Source organism: Panthera uncia (assembly GCF_023721935.1).
Source record: "Panthera uncia isolate 11264 chromosome B3 unlocalized genomic scaffold, Puncia_PCG_1.0 HiC_scaffold_1, whole genome shotgun sequence".
In the NCBI taxonomy this organism is placed as follows: Eukaryota; Metazoa; Chordata; class Mammalia; order Carnivora; family Felidae; genus Panthera; species Panthera uncia.
Window position 1 is genome coordinate 61,671,181 of NW_026057582.1, and position 25,222 is coordinate 61,696,402.

The following is a 25,222-nucleotide window of genomic DNA, read 5'->3' on the forward strand; positions in this document are numbered from 1 at the left end:
CCCCCCCCCCCCCCACCATGGTCTTCTGTTAAGTTTCTCAGGATACACATATGAGTGAAAACATATGGTATCTGTCTTTCTCTGCCTTATTTCACTTAGCATAATACCCTCCAGTTCCATCCACGTTGCTACAAATGGCCAGATTTCATTCTTTCTCATTGCCAAGTAGTATTTCATTGTATGTATAAACCACATCTTCTTTATCCATTCGTCAGTCGATGGACATTTAGACTCTTTCCATAATTTGGCTATTGTTGAAAGTGCTGCTATAAACATTGGGGTACATGTGCCCCTATGCATCAGCACTCCTGTATCCCTTGGGTAAATCCCTAGCAGTGGGTCATAGGCTAGATTTATTTTTAATTTTTTGAGGAACCTCCACACTGTTTTCCAGAAGAGTTTCATTTATAGCCAGATTTTCCCAAATATTATCCCCATACTACTTAGATTTAAAATTTACAAAGTGTTATCTGGTTAGGGAGCATAAGAGACTATTGTTCAGTATTATTTTTAGAACTGCTCTGTAAAATAAAGATCGCAGAATTCTTTTTAATCTGAGAAACTGATATTTGGCATTATAATACTGACCAACCAACTAAAACTTTAAACTGTATTTTTTTTTTTGAGTTTATTTATTTTGAGAGAGAAGGAGCATGCGTGTGCAAGGGGAAGGACCAGGGAGAGAGAGTGAGAGAGAGAATCCCAAGGAGGCTCCCTCTGCCCCCATCAGTGTGGAACCCAGCGTGGGGCTCAATCCTGTGAACCGAGAGATCATGACCTGAGCTGAAATCAAGAGTCAGACGCTTGAGAGTCAGGCACCCCAAGCTTTTTAACTGTATTAAAGTATATTTCCTATAGCTTTATAGCTGGAATGCTTTAAGTGCTTTAGTCATATGAAGTAAAAGAAAATTAGCATTAAAACCTATAATATAGAAAGTAGGCACTTCGTATTTATTAGAATTGGAAATGAGAAAATGAACTTTTATTTTATTTTATTTTTTTAACATTTATTTATTTTTGAAGGAGAGAGAGACGCAGGGTGAGCAGGGAGGGGCAGAGAGAGAAGGAGACACAGAATCCGAAGCAGGTTCCAGGCTCCGAGCTGTCAGCACAGAGCCCAACGCGGGGCTCAAACTCACAAGCCATGAGATCATACCCTAGCCGAAGTCGTACGCTCAACCAACTGAGCCACCCAGGCGCCCCGAAAATGAACTTTTAAATCTTTGGGTTCTTTTTTTTTTTATATTGCTAGCCTAAATGGTATTAGTGAAGCAAAATTAATTAAACTGCATTAATATTGAGGACAAAGAGAAATACTAAATATATTGAGAAGGTAGAATGAACATAAAAGATATAAGTGAGGACCAAATCTAGTTATTTTTTTAATGTTTATTTATTTTTGAGAGAGAGCCCAAGCAGAGGAGAGGTGAGGTGGGGGCGGGGGGTGGGGGAACAGAGGATCCAAAGTGGGCTCTGTGCAGGCTTGAACTCGTGAACCATGAGATCATAACCTGAGCCAAAGTTGATGCTTAAGCAGCTGAGCCATTCAGGCACCCCAGATTTAGTTATTTTTATTTAAGCATACATGTTTGGATGTCAGTGACTTGATCCAGGTGGGATTAATCAAAGAGAAGTTTTTGGGAACAGGTTATTTGACTAGAAATCTTTTGAAGGCAGAGAAAAATATAAATTAGTAGGAAAGGATTAAAGAAGGCTTCCTATTTAGATGCAAAGATAGTATAGAATTTTTAGCAACATGTATTGGTTAAATTCGTATCATAACTTTCAGAAAGTAGGCTTTCTATTGATCAGCTTACACTACTGATCTTTTTTTTTTTTTTTTTTTTTTTTTTTTTAATTTTAAGTAAGCTCCACGCCCAACATAGGGCTCAAACTCACAACTCTAAGATCAAGAGTCACATGCTCTAACAACTGAGACAGGCAGGTGCCCCACTATTGATCTTTTAAGGTCACAATTTCTGGTTCTCAGCCAAAGAGAGTCTTTAACAACATCCAAAAATTGTTTTCAATCTTTAGTTCTCAGTGACCCTAGTATGTTGATGATATAATTTTTAATACAAAAAAGAAAAAAAGGAGACTGTTTGGAACAGCTGTTCTTTCTTTGGAATTCTAAGTTAAAGTGAAACTACCTTCTTTAGATATATATAGTGTTTGTTGTATGTACCAAAGACCCATACTTACAACCCTACTGACTCCTGGATTGTCATTGCTAGTTCAGGAGTTAAAATTTAGAATCCTTATTTACTTGCATAATAATAAATTAGGCCATCCTGGGAAATTGTTTTTATACTCTAAAAATCCCTATAGTCACAAAAATAAATGAAAATAATTTTTTTTTCTAGGCAAGTTTAATTTACATCACCTATAAAGATTATGTTGTATTTCTGTATGGACTTAACAAAATAGTTCAGTAAAGTTTAGACTGATCATACATACTTACTCATTTTCTTCAGTATTCTAAAGGCATTCAAATTGCTTTAACCAATAGGAACATCTGTCTAATGCCACTCAAAAGTCTTTGAATGTTAAATATTGGGGGTGAGGGTGGTTAGTCTCTGGCAACTTCTTTACTGATCCTTTGCATTAATGCCAAGTACAAACAGTAAGCTGAATCTCCCCCCAGGACTTACAGTCATTACTGTGGAGGTAAGAAAAATGATAAAAATGGGGAGTTGGTAAATAAAGTGAGGTTCACCTCTTTTCTAACATAAAAGGAAATCAGATATTTACTTCAATTTGTATCTCATTGAACTTGGTTAGTAGCAGGATGGTGAAGTAGAACAGTAGTAGTTTTGAAATTCTTATTTCCCTGTGGCAAGAGAATATTAGTGACTAATATCACAAAAAAGGAGAGACTATGTATAGCTACTTCTGTCCTGAAATCCCTGTTAGAAATAAAAGGGAAATTCATTTCTACATGGTTATTACATGGGTTTAGGTCTGAGAAATTAGAGCCTCTTCTGAATAAAATCTCTCTCCTATATCTTTGTTTACCTCTTTTGGGATCTGTTTCATTTGGCCAATATAAGATCAGTTCTTAATAAACAACTTTCTTCATAGATACTTTGAATTAGTTGAGAATAAGATAAAATTGTAGTCTGTTAATTTTCCAAGCTGTCTTGGAGGCCAGTAGTATGGTGTGTAAGTGGAATTCATTTGACCTATGGTTCTCAATTAGTATTTTAAAAATGAGGTTTATCTATCTTCTTAGATGAAGTCAGAGACCATCCAAGATTAAAGTTAAGAAGAACTAGGAAAAATGACATAAGCTAAACTAATTTTTGGTGAAAGGAAAAGGAGTGACAAAAGTACAAATAAAATCTACTCATCATTAAAGGCCAGGAAGAATCCTTTGTTGTTTAAATTAAAAACATATGCCAAGAGAATAATTCTGAGCAGATGTTGGTATACTTTTTTTAAAATAAGGGGCCAGATAGTAAATATTATAGACTGTGTAGTTCATATGGTTTCAGTTGCAGCAACCCAACTCTGCTGTTGGAGTGCAAAAGCAGCCATAGACAATATATGAATGAGCACGGGTGTATTCTAATAGTTCTCTATTTATAAATACTGAAACCTGAATATCTTGTTATTTTCACATATCACAAAATCTTCTTCTGACTTTGAAATTATTTAAATATGTATAAATTATTCTTAGCTTGCAGACCATACATACAAAAACAGGAGATAAGTTAGATCTGGCTCACAGGCCATATAGTGTGCTGATTCCTGGAATAGAGGAAAGGTACTGCTTTACAGAGATCCCTTTTTTATTGAGAACTTCAGAGTATGGCATGCAGAAGTGGCTTGGTAGGAAATCCTTTGGAGCCAAACTGTTGTTTCTGGGAACCTTCTTTCTTAATCTGTAAAACTGAAACACTATCTATATTCATAGGGTGGTTGTGTTAGCTTTTGCCAAATAACAAACTGCCTGCAAAACTAAGTGGCCTAAATCAATAAACCTTATTCTCACAATTGGTTGGCTGAAATGTTCCTATGATCTGGGCTGGCCTGTCTGGGGCTGGATTGTCTAGATCCTCTACTTTAGAATAGCCTTACTCACGTATCTGGGGCCTCAGAGTTGGGTGGCTACTTTCATTTCACCCTTCAGGAAGCTACTAATCCAAACTCGTTCCCAGGGTGGTAGCAGGGTTCCCAGCAGCAAGAGAGGGCAAGCTTCAGTGTGCAAGCACATTTCAAGCCTCAGCATGCTACATATTGCTAGTATTCCATTGACCAAAGCAAGTCACATGAACAAATCCAGAGATCATGTGGGAGGGAATCAGAGTGGTATGATTCAATGGGGCCATGACTGTGGCAGTCATCTGCCACAGTAGTTAGTATTTGTTAGGAGCCCAGCATAGTGCCTGCCACATAAAGCACTCAGTAAATGTTTATTCCTTCCAGTACTTGTCAGAGACCAGTGAAGAAGAGTCTTCCAGCTGTGATGACTCATCCTTTTTTTAGTCCCTAATTTTCTTACATCATAGTCACTGTTCTTGAGAGTTTGCTATATGTCATTTTAGGGAGATGATGACCATACCTATAAACTTTGAGAGCTTACTATATGCCAGACACTGAGCTTTTTATTTATAAGATCTTATTTAATTCCTGCAACAGCCATATGTAGTAAGTGCTCATTTGCTCATTTTGCAATTGAGAAGCTCATACACAGAGGTTAATTAACTAAAATTTGCTCAAGGTCACAAGTAGTATAATTTCCAAGCACAGGCAGTGTCAGAATCCGTGTTCTTCTGTTTGAGAGAAACAGATGAGTGAAAAAAAAATTAAAGAATAGAATTAAAAGATTGTAGTTGAATGTACTCATTGTCCACTATTTACTTTTCCCTTTACCTGAACATTTTATAATTTGTCTAAATGGGAAGAGATACAGGATTTTATATATGTGGTTAGATTAATCTTTTGATCATTTGTTCTAAGAGTGATGCAGGTCATATTGTAAGTGTCTGAAAATCATCATCTTTTGATCATTGATTCTAAGGGGGAAAAAAGCTTCAGTATTTAAACAGGTTTCCTGGTTAAATTCTTAATCACTGTTCTTATCAGAGGGTACTTTAATTATTTTACTTTTGTAGTCTGAGCTGTTTAAGCTTTCTTCTTTTCAAATATTTTGCTTTAGATGAAAGAATGCTATCTAGTAGCAACAAAAGGAGACTGCAAGTATGGCGAAAAACTATAATTTTTATTTATTGACTTTCTATCTTTTTTTTTTTTTAATTTTTTATTTTTGAGACAGAGAGAGACAGAGCATGAACAGGGGGAGGGTCAGAGAGAGAGGGATACACAGAATCCGAAACAGGCTCCAGGCTCTGAGCTGTCAGCACAGAGCCCGACGCGGGCCTCGAACTCACGGACCGCGAGATCATGACCTGAGCCAAAGTCGGCCGCCTAACCGACTGAGCTACCCAGGTGCCCCTATTGACTTTCTATCTTTTGGCACAGTTCCCAGGAATGAAAAATGCAGTTATGTCTTTTTTCTTGGAAGTGGTAGGGAATATTCAATTTAGTACTTAAAAGTATACACAAAGTCAAATTTTATGATTCATTAGCAAGCATTGTGTGCTCAGTTGTCACTTTGTAGGTATTGGAAAGAGTGTAGTGACTAAGACAAGGACTAGGAACTTAGGTTCAAGTGCAAGAGACAGAAACCCACAAATCAACATGATAATTCAGATTCTGATCAATGTTGTAAAGAAAATAAAACTTGATGGGATAGAGTCTTGAGTCATAATTTTTTGTTTTAGTCAATTAAATTCAATATTGTGTCTGTAAACTACTGTGTTGGATGCCACAGGTTAATCTAATATGAGTAAAGCGCTAGTACTTTTTTTTTCTCAAGTAGAACACAGGTAGTAGGGATAGAGTTTGCAGGGCAAATATAAGTGAAATACATATGAAAGATTAATAAAGGATTGGATAAGAAATGCTATAAGAGGACACAGAAGGGAGGGAGAATTGGAGGAAAGTAGTCAAAAAGGTACAAACTTCCAGCAATAGGGGAACTGGGGTGACTCAGTCAATTGAGTGTCTGACTTTGTTTCTGGTCATGGTCTCCCAGTTCATGAGTTCGAGCCCTCCATCAGGCTCGTTCCTGTTAGCATAGAGCCCGCTTCAGATCTTCTGTCCCCCGTGTCTCTCTGCCCCTTCCCTGCTTGTGCTCTCCCTCCCAAAAACAAATAAATCTTCAAAAATATATATATTAAAAAAATTCCGATTAAAAAATGAATAAGTACTAGGGATATGATGTACAACATGACTGTAGCTAACACTACTGTATGACATATAGGAAAGTTGTTAAGCAAATAAATACATCTTAAGAGTTCTCATCACAAGGAGAAAATTTTTTCTTCATTCTTTTTTTTGCATCTAGATGTGATGGTGGATGTTAGCTGAACCTATTCTAATGTTTTTTGGTTTTTTTTTTTTTAAGACAGAGACAGAACATGAGTGGGGATGGGACAGAGAGAGAGAGGGAGACACAGAATCTGAAGCAGGCTCCAGGCTCTGAGCTGTCAGCACAGAGTCCCACATGCAGCTCGAACTCATGAACCACGAGATCATGACCTGAGCCTAAGTCGGACACTTAACTGACTGAGCCACCTGGGAGCCCCTGAACTATGACTATTTAAAACAAATTACTTTGTTTTTTTATAATTTATTGTCAAATTAGTGTCCATACAACACGCAGTGCTCATTCCAACAAGTGCCCTCCTCGATGCCCATCACCCACTTTCCCCTTTCCCCCACCCCCGTCAACCCTCAGTGTGTTCCCAGTATTTAAGTCTCTTATGGTTTGCCTCCTTCCTTCTCTGTAACTTTTTTTTCCCTTCCCCTCCCCCATGGTCTTCTGTTAAGTTTCTCAGGATACACATATGAGTGAAAACATATGGTATCTGTCTTTCTCTGCCTGACTTATTTCATTTAGCATAATGCTTTCCACTTCCATCCACGTTGCTACAAATGGCCAGATTTCATTCTTTCTCATTGCCAAGTAGTATTCCATTGTATGTATAAACCACATCTTCTTTATCCATTCGTCAGTTGGTGGACATTTAGGCTCTTTCCATAATTTGGCTATAAAACGAATTACTTTTAAAACAAAAACAACTTTTTGAGGGAAGAGGATATACCATATTCTTATAAAAGTCTATTTCCATGCTTAGCTTGTCACTGTTTATAGATTTGTTGCTAACTTCTGTGTCCTCAGATTCTGTTCTTGCTGCTGTTCCACAGACTTGGTTTCACTCTTAAAAGTATTTTAAGTTGTTAGCACTTTAGGAGCCTCTTGACTGTGTAGGCTTAAAGCTCTGAAATACCCTTGAGTCAATACAGTGTATCTGTTCTCCCTCAACTCCAGTGGTAGAGTGGAAGATTCAGAGTCAAAGCTAAAGTTTTGGCTGTATCATTATAGACTGTATGACCATGAGCAAATGATTTAACTTTTCTGACACTGCAAAATTTATAACTTGCAGAGTTGGTATGAAGAGAGAATTATGTGTAACTTGTGTACTTAATGTGACATACAGGAACTCTAATAATAATAAGGACCATCTTTTGATTGTCAGCCTCTACTCTGTCCTCAAATAATAGAGCATAACTTTAATTTAGGAAGGTTCTGTATCTTCGGAAACCCATTAGCTAGGTCTTAATTCTTGATTCTTCCACCTTTTTTACACTCCAATCTTCTTTGGACTCACTAGAACCAAGAAATTGTAGAAAGTGGATTTGAAAGACATAGACTAAGTCTATTTGGAAATCTATTAGAAGGTGTTGACTTGGGAGCTCCTGGGTGGCTCAGTTGGTTGAGTGCCCAACTTCAGCTCAGGTCATGATCTCACAGTTTGTGAGTTCCTGTCAGCATGGAGCCTGTTTCTGATCCTCTTTCCACCTGCCCACACACCTCCCCCACTTGTGCTCCCTCTCTCTCAAAAATAAATAAAACATTAAAAAAAAAAGTGTCGACTTGCCGTTTTGAATAGTTAACTGATATTTAGCTAAGCACCAGTGAGTAGGCCTGGCCTTGCTTAGATAAGAAAGAAAGAAAGAAAGAAAAAAAGAAAGAAAGAAAGAAAGAAAGAAAGAAAGAAAGAAAAGAGAAAAGAAAAGAAAGAAGAAGGGAGGGAGGAAGGAAGGAAGGAAAGAAGGAAAGGAAGGAAGGAAGGAAGAAAAGAAAAGGAAGGAGAGAAGAGGAAGGAAGGAAGAAAGAAAAATTTTAAATCTGTGGTTTGTGCAAAATTGATAGCTTTGGTAATAACTAGTATAATTTATATATAAGATATTTCCTACATTCTAGGCTGTGTCTATCTCTGTACTGTACTGGTTTGCTTCTCCCTTATTCTGTCAGGGATTTATATTTCTATCTGTTATTTTTCTGTTGGTTTTAAATAAATTTGTTGTTAAATTATTAGAGCTCTGTGGGCCCTACTGGGGGTCATAGGCTATTCCCTTCAGTGGACTGTCAAACTGTTTTAGACACTACATCAACCATACCTGAGCCTAGAGTAGATTCATTTACTTTGTTTTTCCTTCGTGACCACCACCACCATCACCGTTTTGGAGCACTCAGCTGAGCTCGGCCAGTGAAAAACTATTTCTTTTTGTAACTTGAACCTTGTCAAATGTTCACTGAAGAGCTTCCCTTCCCTCCATCACCATGGGGAACTCTGAGCAAACCATCCCTGGATAGGATACCCAGGGTCCATTTGAGGTGAAGGGGTTTAAGAGAGAAAAACTTTCAGTTACAAAATAAGTAAGTCATGGAAATGAAAAGTACAGAATAGGGAATATAGTCAATAATGTTGTAATAGCACTGTATGGTGACAGATGGTGACTGTGCTTATCGTTGTAAGTACTGCATAATGTACAGAATTGTTGAATCACAGTGTTGTATACCTGAAATGAATGTAGCATTATATTGTCAACTATGCCTCAATAATACATTTTTTTTAAGTGGGTCCATTTGATTTCTTGCATACTTTTGTGCAGTTCATGTCACTAAATTACCGAACTTTTTTATCATTAGATTACATAATTAACATTTTTTATAAGATTTCCTGTAGTTGTTCCTCTTTAGAAACACTGGTTTATTTCTGCCAGCCAATGGTGAAAGTTAGTCTGCAGGTTTTTTTCCACCATTTCCCTTTGCTACCAAAGTAGTTAGCTTGGTAATTGTGCCGTCTTAGGCTTTACTGTTAGAACAGAAAAAAAGTTCTTTTTTTTTTTTTTAATCCTTTTAAATTGTAATCATTTTTAAATGTGTAATTCAGTGGCATTAAGTACATTCACAGTGTTATGTAATCATCACTACTATTTCCAGAACTTTTTCATCATTTCAAACAGAAACTCTGTACCCATTAAGCAATAACTCCCCATTTCTCCCTTCCTCCAGACCCTGGTAACCTTTATTCTACTTTCTGTCTCCATGAATTTTCCTCTTCCTGATACTTCATATAAGTGAATTCATACAATATTTGTTATTTTATGTTTGGCTTATTTCACTGAGTATGATGTTTTCAAGGTTAATCCATGTTGTAGCGTATATCAGAATTTCACCCCTGTTTGTGGCTGCTGAATATTCCATTGTGTGTGTATGTGTGTGTGTGTGTGTGTATACATACATATGTATTTTGTTTATGCATTCATCTGTCGGTAGACACTTGTTTCCACCTTTTGTTTATTGTGAATAATGCCCTTATGAACATTGGTATACAAATATCTGTTGAGTTTTCAATTATTTTGGGTATATACCTAGAAGTAGGATTTCTGGGTCATATGGTAATTCTGTGTTTAATTTTTTAGGGTCCACCATATTGTTTTCAGAGCAACTACACCATTTTATATTCTCATCAGCAATGCACAAGGGTTACAGTTTCTCTATTTCCTCACCAACACTTCTTTTTCTTTTCTTTTTTTTTTAAATAATTGGCATTTAGTGGGTATAAAGTGGTATCTCATGGCAGTTTTTATTTTGCATTTCCCTTATGATTAATGATGGTTGAACATCTTTTCATGTGGTTATTGCCATTTGTATCTTTTCTTGGAGAAATGTCTGTTCTGGTCCTTTGCTTGTTTTGAATTGAGTTGTTTGTATTTTGTTAAGTTATAAGAGTTTTTCATATGTTCTGCCATGTTTTTGTCTGGTTTGTGTATCAGGGTATTATTAGTGTTATAAAATGAATTAAGAAGTGTTCTCTCCTCTTCAATTTTTGAAAGATTTTGAGAATTGATATTAATTCTTTAAGTGTTTGGTAGAATTCACCAGTGAAGCCATCTGGTCCTGGGCTTTTCTTCATTGGAAGGTTGATTACTGATTCAATCACCTTTCTTTTTTTTTTTTTTTAATTTTTTTTTAATGTTTATTTATTTTTGAGACAGAGGGAGACAGAGCATGAATGGGGGAGGGGCAGAGAGAGAGGGAGACACAGAATCGGAAGCAGGCTCCAGGCTCTGAGCCATCAGCCCAGAGCCTGACGCGGGGCTCGAACTCACGAACCGCGAGATCGTGACCTGAGCCGAAGTTGGACGCTCAACCGACTGAGCCACCCAGGCGCCCCCACCTTTCTATTCTACTTATAGATCTGTTTAGATTTTCTATTTTTTCTTGGGTCAGTTCTGGTAGTTTCTGTCTCTAAGAATTTGTCCATTTTATCTAAGTTATCCAATTCGTTAGCATACAATTGTCCATAATCTTTTCTTTTTAAAAAAAAAATTTTTTTTTTAATGTTTATTTTATTTTGAGAGAGACAGATTGTGAGTAGGGGAGGAGCAGAGAGAGAGGGAGACACAGAATCTGAAGCAGGCTGCAGGCTCTGAGCTGTCAGCACAGAGCCCGACGCAGAGTTCAAACTCAGGAATTGAATCATGACCTGAGCCGAAGTCAGACGCTTACCGAATGAGCCACCCAGGTGCCCCTGTCCATAATTTTTTCTTAAAATCTTTTTTAGTTCCTGTAAAAATCACTAGTAATGTCCCCACTTTTGCTTCTGGTTTTAGTAATTTGAGTCTTCTCCCTTTTTTCTCAATTCTTTAAGAGCAAGTTGTAAAGGAGCCACATATGATACTTTTAATTGAACCTGTATTAGACTCAGAGTGAGGGAAAATGAGCAAAGAATGAAGATAAGATGGTTTGAGGGCTAGATTCACCTACATAGTCTGCATTTTGTTGATTCTTAAGCCTTGGGGTGCTGTAAAACCAGTTACTTTCTTCAATTTGGGTGCAAAAATTTCCTAGTAGTAGATCCATGGTCCTGGTTTTCTCAGTGCCTAACAGTGCTATCAGATATTGTAGGGCATACTAAAGATGTTCTCCTAATGGATAATTATAGGCACATGATAAAATGTACACTAATGAGAATAAATGCTATTGTATAAAAATTCACCAGCTTCCCAAAGTGAATCTGCTCTGAATATACTGTTTCTTTTCTGGAATTGTATGAGTCTCTTTGTTGTGGCTGTGACAAAAATTCATTTTGAAAAAACAGGTAAAAGGGTCAGTTATCCATTTATTGAATCAAAAGAAAGATTAAACAGCTAAACCTGAGATGAGCAAAGCACAACTAAGTCTAAGGAAGAACAGGAATAAGAATTGATTGCCTCTAGTACCCTTGTCATCTCTCCTTTCATGTCTCTTGTAGACTTTATGTTCTTACTTGTACAGTTACCTGTTGGTTGTGTCAGGAAACATGGCTGCCAAAAGCACAGAATTTCATACTTTATAGTATAGATTCCATGATAGGAGAGGGACTAATTTTTACTCTCTAGATTCCAAATTTTAAAATCTTGGAAAAGATGTATTGGCTCAGCAAAAAGTTGCCTACCCAGTATCAACTAACCCTGGCCAGGCTCTGTGGGAACATGACAGCTCCCACATGTGGAAGAAGGTGGGATATAGGAATATTGAAGTTCCTAGGAGAATGGGGATAGTGAATAGGCAGTTTTACGAATGCCCACAATATATCAAAACTTGTAATATATAGGGTGACCAAATGAATGATGTAGTGAGAAAATTGTCCAATCTTGAGTCACTTTTTCTACCCCATTGGTAGGTGTATATATAGTTAAGATATTCTTAGTTAATAAAATCTACCCCCACCCCCACCTCCGGATTGCCCAGGAGTTGTAGGGAGGCTATAGATAGAATTCCAGCAATGCACTTTTTCTCTCTGTTACTCCCTACTATATACCTTTTTACTTATGGTTCTGTCTTCTTTCAACAACTTGAGACATATTTCACACACCATAAAATTCACACATTTGAAATGTACAGCATAATGGGTTTTGATATATTCATAGTTGTACAGCCCATACTATAAACCAATTTGAGAATATTTTCCATACCCCAAAAGAAAGCCCATGCCCATTGTCAGCCAGTGCCCATGGCTGTCCTTTCTCACCTTCTTCCCTTTCTGCCCCCACCTTCCAGGCAGCCACTTTCTGTCTATGGATTTGCCTCTTCTGGATATTTCATATAAATGGAATCATATACTATGTGGCAGTTATGTTTGGTTTCTTTCATTTAGCATAATGTTTTCATGGTTCATCTGTACTTCATTTTTATTTTTATTTATTTTTTGCTGAATAATATTCCATCGTATGGATATACTACATTTTAATTATCAGTTGCAAATTGGGATAGTGAAAGTGGGATTGAGGAATATTTCAGTTGTGGTGAATATGTCTGAAATTGCAGCCCATAAAACCCAGATAGAGTGGGCAGAAGTAAGGGAACCCAAAATAGAGGCAGTAGAACTAGTGAATAGGAAGTTTTATAGAGATCAGAAATCCCAACAAAAACTACGGTAAGAATGATCTCCAGGTTATGATCTGGAGAATTTCTGTATTTAAAATATTGGATGTTTTGAAAAACTAAGACAACCTGTATAATGACATATTATGCCAGTATTTGATTTTCTAAACAGTAACTTTAGTTAAGAATATAATTGCTAAGGGGGCGCCTGGGTGGCTCAGTTGGTTGAGCGTCCGACATCAGCTCAGGTCATGATCTCCTGGTTCCTGTGTTCGAGCCCCGCATTGGGCTCTGTGCTGATAGCTCGGAGCCTGGGGCCTGCTTTGGATTCTGTCTCTCTCTCTCTCTCTCTCTCTCTCTCTCTCTCTGCTCTTCCTTTGCTCGTTCTCTGTGTGTGTGTGTGTGTGTGTCTCTCTCTCTGTCACTCAAAAATAAATAAACATTAAAAAAATTTTTTTAAGAATATAATTGCTAAGAATCTTGATAAATTGACCTTTGTATTATTTTAAATTGTAGCTAACTTTTGTTAAATTTGATGTTACAGATTTTCTTGTTTCTTAATTTAGTTACATCAATAAGCCATAGTCTCTACAAAAGCAAATATCTTTTCAGTTGTTCATAATAATTAGATTGTTCTGAAATGTTTGATTATAAAATATAAAATAATTTGCATTTTTAAATGTATAATTTTCTTTAGGTTGCAGTGTAGGATTTTGGAAGTCCTTCCTCCATCACATCAAAATGGCTTTGCTAATGGACATATCAGCAGTGTAGATGGAGAAACTATTATCATCAGTGATAGTGATGATTCAGAAACACAAAACAGTTCTTTTCAAAATGGGTAAGTGATTTTTGTTAATTTTTTAACTGTGTATCAGATTGACTAGTGATACCCATTGAAATAAGTTTTTCTTTAATCCTTCCTTTCTTCCTTTGTAATCATACAGTATAAAATCCATCTAGGAAATGTGGTTCAACAACACACATTAGAATTTTCAAGATTTAAAGCTACCTTGTTAATTGTAGTCAGCTGCTTAGGAGCACTTGAAGTTCACCTCATTCAATTGTACTTAACACATTCCATTTTTGTTTACTTGAGAAAATTCATTCTGTACTTTAATTATTATATTTAATTGCTTTATGGTGCATATGGTAAAGACACTAACTTTCTGAAATTCAGTCAGTTGATAACATGGGTCAGCTGAATGCTTCTGGAGAAAAATCCTACAAACACATGTAGATTGGCAATGTCGGGGCCCCTGGGTGGCTCAGTCGGTTAAGCATCTGACTTCGGCTCAGGTCATGATCTCGCGGTTAGTGAGTTTGAGCCCCGCATTGGGCTTTGTGCTGACAGCTCAGAGCCTGGAGCCTGCTTTGGATTCTCTCTCTCTGTGTGTCTCTCTCTCTCTCTCTCTCTCTCTCTCTCTCTCTCTCTCTCCTTTTCTGCCCCTCCCCTGCTCATGCTCTCTCTCTCTAAAAAATAAATAAACATAAAAGAAAAAGATTGTCATTGTCTACAGGTAAATTTAAAAATCTCAGCTGTCTTCAACTGATTAAAAGTCTTCTTACATGTTTTCATTCCACTCCCTCCTATTCTAAATCTTTATTGCTCCATTCTGTTCCTTCTCTGCCTTATAGGCATCTCAAACTTAAAAATTCTTTTTCCAGTCTATCTTATGTTTTTTTCCTTCCCTGTTGTCAGTGAACAGTGCAGTAATATTCCAATAAGAAACCTGAGGCCGCTTTTTTTCTTTTGAGTATAGTTGACACACAGTGTTACGTTAGTTTCAGATTTAAGACATAGTAATTTGGGGGTGCCAGCCTGGCTCAGTTGGTAGAGCAATGTGGCTCTTGATCTCTCAGGGTCATGAGTTCAAGCCCCACACTGGGTGTAAAGCTTATTTAGAAAAAAAAAAAAAAAAGTAATTCAACATCTCTCTGTATATATGCTATATGACTTAGTGATTGAACGACTTTCTCTATACTTACATTATATGACATAGTGATTCAGTAACTCTCTCTATAGTCTCACCAAAGTATAGCTACTATTTATCACTATACAGTGCTATTACAATACCATTGACTATAATCCTACTGCTATACCTTTTTATTCCTGTTACTTATTCATTCCATAATTGGAAGGCTGTATCTTCCACTCCCCTCTACCCATTTTGCCCATCCCTTCATCCCTCTTCCCTCTGTCAACCATCAGTTTGTTCTCTGTACTTAGGTCTGATTCTGCTTTTTGTTTATTCATTTGATTTTAGATTCCACATATAAGTGAAATTATATGTTATTTGTCTGGCTTATTCCATTTAGCATAATACCCTCTAGTTCCATATATGCTGTTACAAATGGCAGGATCTCATCCTTTTTTATGACTGCCTAATATTCCCGTGTGTGTGTGTGTGTGTGTGTGTGTGTGTGTGTGTCTTTACTCATTCATCTATGGATGGACACTTGGGTTGTTTCCATATCTTGGCTGTTGTAAATAATGAAATAAACATAGGGATGGGGTGAATATATCTTTTTGAATTTTCTTTTGTTTTCATTGGGTAGGTATCCAATACAAGGAATTATTGGATCATATGGTATTTCTTTTTTTAAAAAAATTTTTTTAACGTTTATTTATTTTTGAGACAGAGAGAGACACAGCATGAACGGGGGAGGGGCAGAGAGAGAGGGAGACACAGAATCGGAAGCAGGCTCCAGGCTCTGAGCCATCAGCCCAGAGCCCGACGTGGGGCTCGAACCCACGGACAGCGAGATCGTGACCTGAGCCGAAGTCGGACGCTTAACCGACTGAGCCACCCAGGCGCCCCGTTATTTCTATTTTTAATTTTTTGAGGAACCTCCATACAGTTTTCCACAGTGGCTATACCAGTTAACATTCCTATCAAAGGGTTCCTTTTCCTCCACATTCTCACCAACACTTATTTCTTGTCTTTTTGATTTTTGCCATCCTGACAGGGGTAAGGTTTTGATTTGCATTTCCCTGATTATTAATGATGTTGAACATTTTTAAAATGTGTCAGTTTTCCATTAGTATGTGTTCTTTGGAAAAAATTCTATTCAAGTCCTCTGCCCATTTTTAATTAGATTATTTGGGGGGTTTTGGTGTTGAGTTGTATCAGTTCTTTATATATTTTGGATATTAACTCCCTGAGGCTACTCTTAACTACTTCCTTTATCGCCTTTGCTTCTGAAATATCAGTAACTGTCAAATTCCTTCAGAACCTTGTAATTCAACTTCTGACTTGAACTATTTTGTCTGATGTTTTTGAACTGTTGTATCTATAACTGGCTTTTGAGCATTTGCTGTCTAGGCAGTGTGCTAAGTTCTTTACATGCATATTAGTCACTCCTAGAAGAATGTTGTAATCCTTATTTAACAAGAAGAACCTCTGCTTTAGAAATGTTAATTGGCATTGCACAAAGTCACCTAGCTAGTACATTGCCTGACAGAGAAAAAATGATTTTTAGATGAGTGAATGAAGCATGACATGGCCGTATATGTTAAGTCTTGATACATTGCATTTTTTGAGTTGCTACAATTAAGCAGAAAAAGAAATTAATAGGTCATTTGTGTCCCTCATTGAATATATGGTTTATGATGCAAAACTATTGGGGATTATGTAGTTAATGTATATCCTTTAGCAGCTCTGACAGTAGTTCATGTGTTTTGTTTGGAGCGTATCAAAGATTGTAACCCTTAAGTGGAGTTAATTATATATTAGTTTATTTATTTATTTATTTATTTTTTAACGTTTATTTATTTTTGAGACAGAGAGAGTCAGAGCATGAACGGGAGAGGGGCAGAGAGAGAGGGAGACACAGAATCGGAAGCAGGCTCCAGGCTCTGAGCCATCAGCCCAGAGCCTGACGCGGGGCTCGAACTCACAGACCGTGAGATCATGACCTGAGTTGAAGTCAGACGCCTAACCGACTGAGCCACCCAGACGCCCCTATTAGTTTATTTATTTTGAGAGAGAGAAAGCGCATGCATGCATGCACGCACAAAGAAAGAGGGAGAGAGAGAGAGAATCCCAAGCAGGTGAAGCCTGACACGGGGCTCAGTCTCACAGATAATGAGATCATGACCTGAGCTGAAATCAAGAGTCTGGATGCTTAACCAACTGAACTACCCAGGTGCCCCTGTAGTAACCCTTAACCTAATCTTCTAATTCTTGTAGGTGCTGTGAGGTGCTTAGGATGAGGAATGTCTAGACTCTTAGGTTCAGCACTCTATTATTCAGCTCATTAATGTCCTTTCTCTTCCTTATAGATTTGAATATGAACTACATGCATAGTTTGTGGCTAATTTGTTACTTTGAGTATAAAGCAAATTAATTCATAATTCCAGTTAGTAATAATAAATATTTTGCTTGTTATACAAAGCAAATTAATTCATAATCCCAGTTAGTAATAGTAAATATTTTGCTTGTTATATGTGCCATTTAGAGCACTTGTGCCACTTATAACAAGCTTATCACAGAATAGTACTGAATTTGACCATAATTTCCTATCTAAATATGTTGTGCCTTATCCCGTGAATATAGGTACTTGGGACAGACCCTTGCGGTAGGAAAAGTGAGTAAGCTGGTCAATTACTTTATTCACAGATATTTTAACTTGTTTGTGATTCTCAAAAAATCTGAGCCTTCGCTATACATCAGCATCATAAAATGCCTACTTGTTTGTAGATTTGCTACCACTGTATCCTAAGATACCAGGAAAGGTGAAAAATAGTCATCTTTGGACCTTTGTTCTTTTATTTCTATTAATTCAGTAAGTAAGAAATTTACCTTGTCTTGGTTGCTCCCTGACAATAAAACATAATATAGAGTTTTTCATGTTTCAGTAGGGGACTTGAAGGGATGGGAATGGAACAGTTATTGGCATTTTCCATGAGTTGAGCTGTATAAAGGCACCCACATATACGTTTTCTTATTTTATTCCTCAGAACCATTCTAAAAGGGTAGATGATCATTTTCTTATATCACTGAGGAGAAATGGAAGTTCAGAGTTAGAAAAGTTTTCCAGCATCATAGTTCATAATATCTGCAAGACATACTAAGGCAGCATATTTAGAATTAAACATATTTAGAGGCGCCTGGGTGGCTTGGTCGGTTAAGCGTCGACTTCGGCTCAGGTCATGATCTCACGGTCCGTGAGTTTGAGCCCTGTGTCGGGCTCTGTGCTGACAGCTCAGAGCCTGGAGCCTGTTTCAGATTCTGTGTCTCCCTCTCTCTCTGCCCCTCCCCCGTTCATGGTCTCTCTCTGTCTCAAAAATAAATAAACATTAAAAAAAAAATTTTTTTTTAAAGAATTAAACATATTTAGAATTTACATAGATCATTAAGATGATCACCAGCGTTTTTTGAGGGAGTGAAGGGTTAAGATATATATATAACATAATATTTTCTGTTTTAACCATCTTAAGTGTATAATTCAATGGCATTAATTGCATTCACCGTGTCGTACCTCTATCACCACTATTATTCCCAAAACCTTTTCTTTACCCCAAACAGAAACTCTGTGCCCATTAGGTAGTAATTCTACATTCCCTTCTCTCCCTCCATCACCTAGTAACCTCTAATCTGCTTTCTGTCTCTATAAATTTACTCATTCTAGATATTTCATATAAGTGGAGTGATACTGTATTTGTTCTTTTGTGTCTGTCTTATTTCAGTTAGTACTATTTTTCAAATTACATCCATGTTGTAGCATGTTGAGATTTATGATAGAGCCTTTGGTATACCTGTCTAAATATACTTTAGAATGAGATGAGGCTAATTTTTGTAATCATTCCTTTTTAGGGCTGAATATTCCCTTGTATGTATATACTACATTATATTTATCCATTCAAGTGATAGACATTTGAGTTTCCACTTTTTGGCTATTATGAATAATGCTGCAGTGATTATTGATGTACCAGCACGTATTCAAGTCCCTATTTTAAATTCTTTTGGGTATATACTCAAAAGTGGAATTGCTGAGTCATATGACAATTGCTTAACTTATTGAGGAACTGCCAAACTGCTTTTCACAGCACCTCCACTATTTTACATACTTAACAGCAATATATAAGGATTCCAATTTGTCCACATCTTCACCAGCACTCACTATTTTTCGAGTGTTTTGATTATAGCTATCCTAGTGGGATTAAGTGGTATGTCATTGTCATTTTGACTTGAATTTCCTTAATGACTAATGATAATGAGCCTCTTTTCACGTGCTTATTGTCATTTGTGTATCTTCCTTGGAAGATATACAAGTCCTGTACCAATTTTTACATTGGCTTATTTGTCCTTTTGTTCAATTATGAGTTCTTTATATATTCTAGTCATCAGAATTTTTTAAATAGAATATTTTGATACATTTGGGGGAGCATATTCATTAATTTTTTCAAAGTTAGTTTTACATCAGTAAAAGTAAGAAATTAAAGGCTTGACTTTTTATAAAGTTGCTTTCTCTCAGAACAACATATTATTAGCTTACTCCTCAGTCTGGGCATGGACTGCAGAATCTGATTGAATTAAACAGTAAACTACATATTTACCTTTGTAGGTCAGCTTTTGTTGGCGGGCAGCAGTCAGGGTTTTAGGAAGGATATATATATAATATATATAATATATTAAATATATAAATATTTAATATATATATATAAATATATATATATATAATATAATAAATATATACTTATTTATTTTGAGGATGGGTATTAACACCTTAAACATATGTTTCTTAAACTAAGTTTGTGAAAGAGACTGAGAAAATTGTTAACTCTTCTAATCACAAAACCATGGACAAAGTCATGGACATCGCAGCCTTATACATTTTAGTGCTCTTTGACCCTCAGCTTAACATTCTTGCAGAACTCTCCAACATCTTTGCCAGAACTGGGTTCTAGAATAACAATATGAAGTAATTTTCTCCTTCAGCTATTTACCATGGGATTCATGACAGAGCCTTTGCTGTACGGATCTAAATATACTTAAGAATGAGATGAGGCTAATTTTATACAGTTAGGATACTTTGTGTAGATTATATAATATAAAGAATAGTTTAAATTTAAAATTATTTATTTTATGTATATATAAGCAAATTTTATTTTAAAAATTGACTTGCTACTCTCACAATTGTAGCAGTAAATAAAAGTTAAGGCTAGAGAAGATAATTTAATTTGCATCATATAGAACATAACAGATTTAGGGTTTTATCTGTTAGTCCTGCTCTTTGAAACATGCATATTGTGTATCTGCTCTTAGTGTTCCTTTACTCATCTCATGTTTGCCCATCAAGTGTGGATTGAGTAATGTTATACTTATGTCTACTATTGTTCCTCTCCCTTCAAAGTTACTAAAATATTTAAAGAAAATTTATATTTGAAAACCCTCACATCTTGTTGAGAACGGTCTCTGTAACTACATGATACAAATTTCCTTTCTTAATGAAAGAGCCAAGTACAATTTGCTCCTTTGCAATCACAAATTCTCTGAAAATTGAACTAAATTGATAGTACCAACTAAAACAGTCCTGAAAGTCCTGAAAATATTCACTAGCTTACCATCTGATTTTAGTAGGCAGGTATGCCAAGTATACGTCAGTGTGTTTAGTTGCTTTTAGGGTTTGTAGAAGAAACTAAGTACAGTATCTGTAGCAACTCAGATTGGTAGGTAAATAACACTTTGTAATAATATACTCTGTCTGCTATTGTGATTTAAGGCTTTACAAATTTAAGGCCCTTTACAATGGATCAGTGTTTTATGCAGTCCTATCTAGGCAGGTATTATTTAAAGTTTTAAAATATCATAAAAACATTATCCTAACTTGAAAATAGGACATGAACAAGATACATTTTTGGTAACATCTTATATCCTAGTGGTAATTTGCAAGAGCACAAGGAAACACTAGGAACCTTGAGGAATATATTGTATATCCTGTTTAAAATTCTTTATGTACTGACTTTCTTCATGCAGTGTAATCTGACTGTATTGTTAACCTGCTTAATTGTTAGTAAGATTACAGAATCTGAGTGTTATTTTTAAAGAAGTGGACCTAATTGTTTTGCTAATTGTAATTCATATATGAAATTTTAATGTATGAGAAGGTTAGCATTTGAAATTAAAACAAAAAAACCCATAAGTAACCATTTGTGCTGAAAGCTTAATTATCTGGTCTTTTGTCATTTCTATGGTACTGTTATAGAAAAAATTTTAATTGCTTTTGTATTACCAATATTACCATGGAATAGCAACAAATGGAATTTCCATTTTGAGAAAATAAAAGTAGAACTGAAATTTAACATATATAATGGGCATATTGAAATATTATATATTTATAAAATAAATGATAAAATTTTATGAATAAATCATTGGAATAGCAATCTGATTTCTATAAATGTAACATTAGGTGTTAGTGTGCTATATAGAACTGGTAACAGATCTGCACTTGTTGGCAATAAAATCAGTCCATTAGTCACAGTCATGGTTAAGGTCACTACATTCCATTTAGTATTCCAGCTGTTTAGGCCTAGGCTTTAGGAAGCAAGGAAGAAAAATTATTAAAATGGGGTTTCTTTTTAATATTGTCTTTTATATTCCTGTCTTATAGGTGAATCCATATGATAAGCAGTTTCTGTTGGTCTCTAATAACTGTACTTCTTTGGAAAGAATCCAATTATGATTTTTATCCTGTATAGAGTTTTGTGTAAGAGTTACAACAAAACCCCCATAAGAATATTTGCACTGATTGGAAAAAAAGATTTTGATTCTATTATGCTTTATTTTCACAAATGAATTTCATGACATAGCAAGAAAAAACAAAAAAATAATTTTATACATGAAAAGTCACATTTTTATAGCCTTAAATCCATTAAGATAAAGTCCACAAACAAGTTTTCTATAAACAAATAATATATAAACAAATTTATAATTATGACTTAAAATTATGTACTGCCACTTTTAGTAATCTTTTAATTCTACTTGATCATCCCCTATATGTATACAATGGTAGTGATTAATTGCTAAGTTAACACCTCTTCAGAAAACTATATTAAGATTAAAAACTCAGTCAATCAAATCTGTTGTTCTTGAACACCTGCCACTGATTCATTAAAACTTGTTTTTCTTTTTTCCCCTCTTTTCATTTCAAGAAATTCCTTTATTGGAAACCCACATCAGTATTGTTCTCTGAACACTTAGAGTTCTCTCTCTTTGGCTCTTTTGGAACAGTGCTTTTCAAACTGCAGATTATGGCCTCATGTATGTTGTGAAATTAATTTAATGAGGAACTTTAATAGAATAGAAAATATTAGATTGCATTTCATATAGTCAGGGTGAATGATTAAATATATCTTCTAGTTTCTGTGTATCCTGGGTCTCCATCTAAAGATCCTTGGTCTTCCAACTAGGAACTTAATGCTGTTAAAGGTGAACACTTCAGTTTTATTTGTGTGATTGTCTCCTGCATCCCTTTTGTGTGGAGTCTTTCCCCACCCCCCACTTTGTGTTTACTGTATTTATATCACTTTGACTGTATCTGACCCTCATTGCTGAATGCTTCCTTTGTCATCATTTCATATCATTTTCTTCTCAGTAACCCTTACTTACACCCCCGTTACATATGCACTTGCATGCACAGGGGCAGCTTTTTAAGAGTCCAACCATTTGTCTCCCTGCTGCACCACTACCACCTTAGTCTGTTGTGCCATCAGTTCTCACTTGGTTCATTGCATTAGCTTTCTAAAGAATATCTTTGTTTGCACTCTTGCCCCGTAGTCTGGCAGCCAGAGTGATCTTTCTGATCTGATAAGTTAAATCATTATCACCCCATTATTCAGTATCCTCTAGTGTCTTTTCTGAGTAAAATCTAAATGGTGGCCTATAATCTAGCCCTTCTATCTCCTCTCTGGCTGTATCTTCTTTTATTCTCCTTATTTATTCTGCTTCTTGTAGAAACCATGCCTACATCCACCCCAGGGCCTTTACACTCCTTTCTCTCTTCCTTTAAACTTATTTTCAAGATTTTCTCATGAGTTACTCCCTCTTTTCTTTCAGATCTCTGCTTAAACGTTAACTTCCTATAAGCCCTATCTGGTCAATTTATCAGGACTGTCACTATCTAAAATAGAGTACCTCTACCTGGCAGTGTATTCCCTTGATAGCACTTACCACCTACTCTGTTGTGTATTTTTGTTTGTTTGCCTGTATCTCCCCAATATAGTTCTATTTTGTTCACTACTTAATCCTTATTGTTTAGTATTTGGCACATTATAGGCTTTTAACTATTTATTGGATAGATGGATGAATGCATCCTCAAAGGGAAGAAAAGATGAGAAGTTGGTGGAGGCAAGGATTAAAGGTATAGCCTCTGCCAGGTCTTAAAACAGAGTAAACTACATTATCTCCACTTTTGCTCTTGGATTACATAGCTATGAAGAAGAAAGCTTAAAAGCAAATTCAAGAGCTATTTTGTTTACAAATTTATCTTATCTAAACTCGGTACTCAGTGCTTACTCATCTCTAGTTGATTTCTTCACACAGGAAAATTTATTGAATGAGTGAAATACCTACCTAAGATAAAATAGTGCTTTGTACTATTTTGGCTAATAAACTTGTGAGGGATGTCAGTAACATAAAATTCTAGTTAAACTGGGGTGCCTGGGTGGCTCAGTCGGTTAAATATCTGACGTCAGCTCAGGTCATGATCTCATGGCTCATGAGTTTGAGCCCCGCGTCGGGCTCTGTGCTGACAGCTCAGAGCCTGGAGCCTGCTTTGGATTCTATCTCCCTCTCTCTCTGCTCTTCCCCCGCTCACACTCTGTCTCTCTCTCAAAAATAATAAATATTTAAAAAAAAATTTTTTTAATCCTAAACTAAAAACTCCTTAGATTCTGTGACTGTATGTTCTTAGAAACTAGATTTCCATTTAAAAGCTCACATTTTCAGACGAATTATTAACTGATTTGTGTCTTTGCTCTTTTTAGGAAGAAAAAAGATGCAGTTGACCCCTTATTATTCAAGTACAAGGTGCAACCCACTAAAAAAGAATTGTATGAGTGTGCTATTGTTAAAGCAACACAGATCAGGTAAAACTTGGTTTCTATCTATGCTGGTTTAAAAGACAATAATTATGTTTGATTAAGAAGATTCACTATATGGGCGCCTGGGTGGCTGAGTTGGTTAAGCGTCTGACTGTTGATTTTGGCTCAGGTCATGAACTCATTGTTTGAGCCTTGCCTCAGGCTCCACGCTGGCAGTGTGGAGTCTGCTTGGGATTATCTCTCTCCCTCTCTCTCTGCCCCTACCCCACCCTAAATAAGTAAATAAATAAATAAGGGGTGCCTGGGTAGCTCACTCAGTTAAGCGTCTGACTTGGGCTCAGGTCATGATCTCTCGCGGTTGGTGAGTTCGAGCCCTGCGTGTGGCTCTGTGTTGACAGCTCAGAGCCTGGAGCCTACTTCAGATTCTGTGTCTCCCTCTCTCTCTTCCCCTCCCCCACTTGCACTCTGTCTCTCTCAAAAATAAATTAAAAAGGTTAAAAAAACAAAAACACCACATGTGGCTAGTGGGTGCCATGTAGGACAATATCATTCTTGAGGACTAGTATATTTATTCAATAGTCAAAAGATAATTACCTTCTTATTGTCATGTACTGTATGTATGGTGCTGGGATAGCACAGTAAACCAATCCTTTCTTTCCTATAATCCTTTCTATATGAAAAGAATATACATTTTGAGGAGGCTACTACTTTAAAACTTCTGTCTTGTTCATTCACTCATAGAAGCTTTTAATTTGACTTTTTCTTGAAAGGAATACATTGAATTCAGTTAAAACATTTACTTTCTGAGGCACCTGAGGCTCAGTCAGTTAAGCGTCTGACTTTGGCTCAGGTCATGATCTCACTGTTCGTGGGTTTGAGCTCCTCATTGGGCTCTACGTGGAGCCTGTTTAGAATTCTCTCTCTCCTCTCTCTCTCTCTCTCTCTCTCTGTGCCCCTCCCTTGTGTGTGCTCTCTCTCTCTCAAAAATAAATAAATAAACATTAAAACAACAACAACAACGTTTACTTTCCTTCCAGAACTTTTCCAGAAATATTTGAATGTTTGGAGTTTGTTTTGTTTTGTTTTTGGTGGTGCTATGTTTGTGTTTTTCTCAATTTGGGGCCAAGGAGAATCAAAAATAGCAAATTTTTAGAATATTTTTTTGAGAGAGAGAGAGAGCTCAGACACATGTGTGAGCCAGGGAGGGGCAAAGGGAGAGGGAGAGAGAATCTCAAGCAGGCTCCATGACACGGGGCTCAATCCTCACAACTGTGAGATCATGACCTAAACCAAAAGTAAGAGTTGGTTGCTTAACCAACAGAGCCACCAGGTGCCTCTGTTTTTAGAATCTTAATCCTGTGAATTTATTTTAGAATTTGATAAAACCT

General features: G+C 36.4%; 1 protein-coding gene across 3 annotated transcripts in view; it reads left to right on the plus strand.

Annotated features, from left to right (window-relative positions):
* The window catches only part of BAZ1A (bromodomain adjacent to zinc finger domain 1A), a 93,653-nt gene that overhangs the window by 19,319 nt on the left and 49,112 nt on the right, over nt 1–25,222 (plus strand). For all 3 annotated transcript variants that reach the window (XM_049612908.1, XM_049612906.1, XM_049612907.1), the window contains exons 3-4: nt 13,485–13,628; nt 23,778–23,879. In XM_049612908.1, the coding sequence (XP_049468865.1) occupies nt 13,485–13,628; nt 23,778–23,879 (246 nt within the window). The remainder of the gene's footprint in view (nt 1–13,484; nt 13,629–23,777; nt 23,880–25,222) is intronic.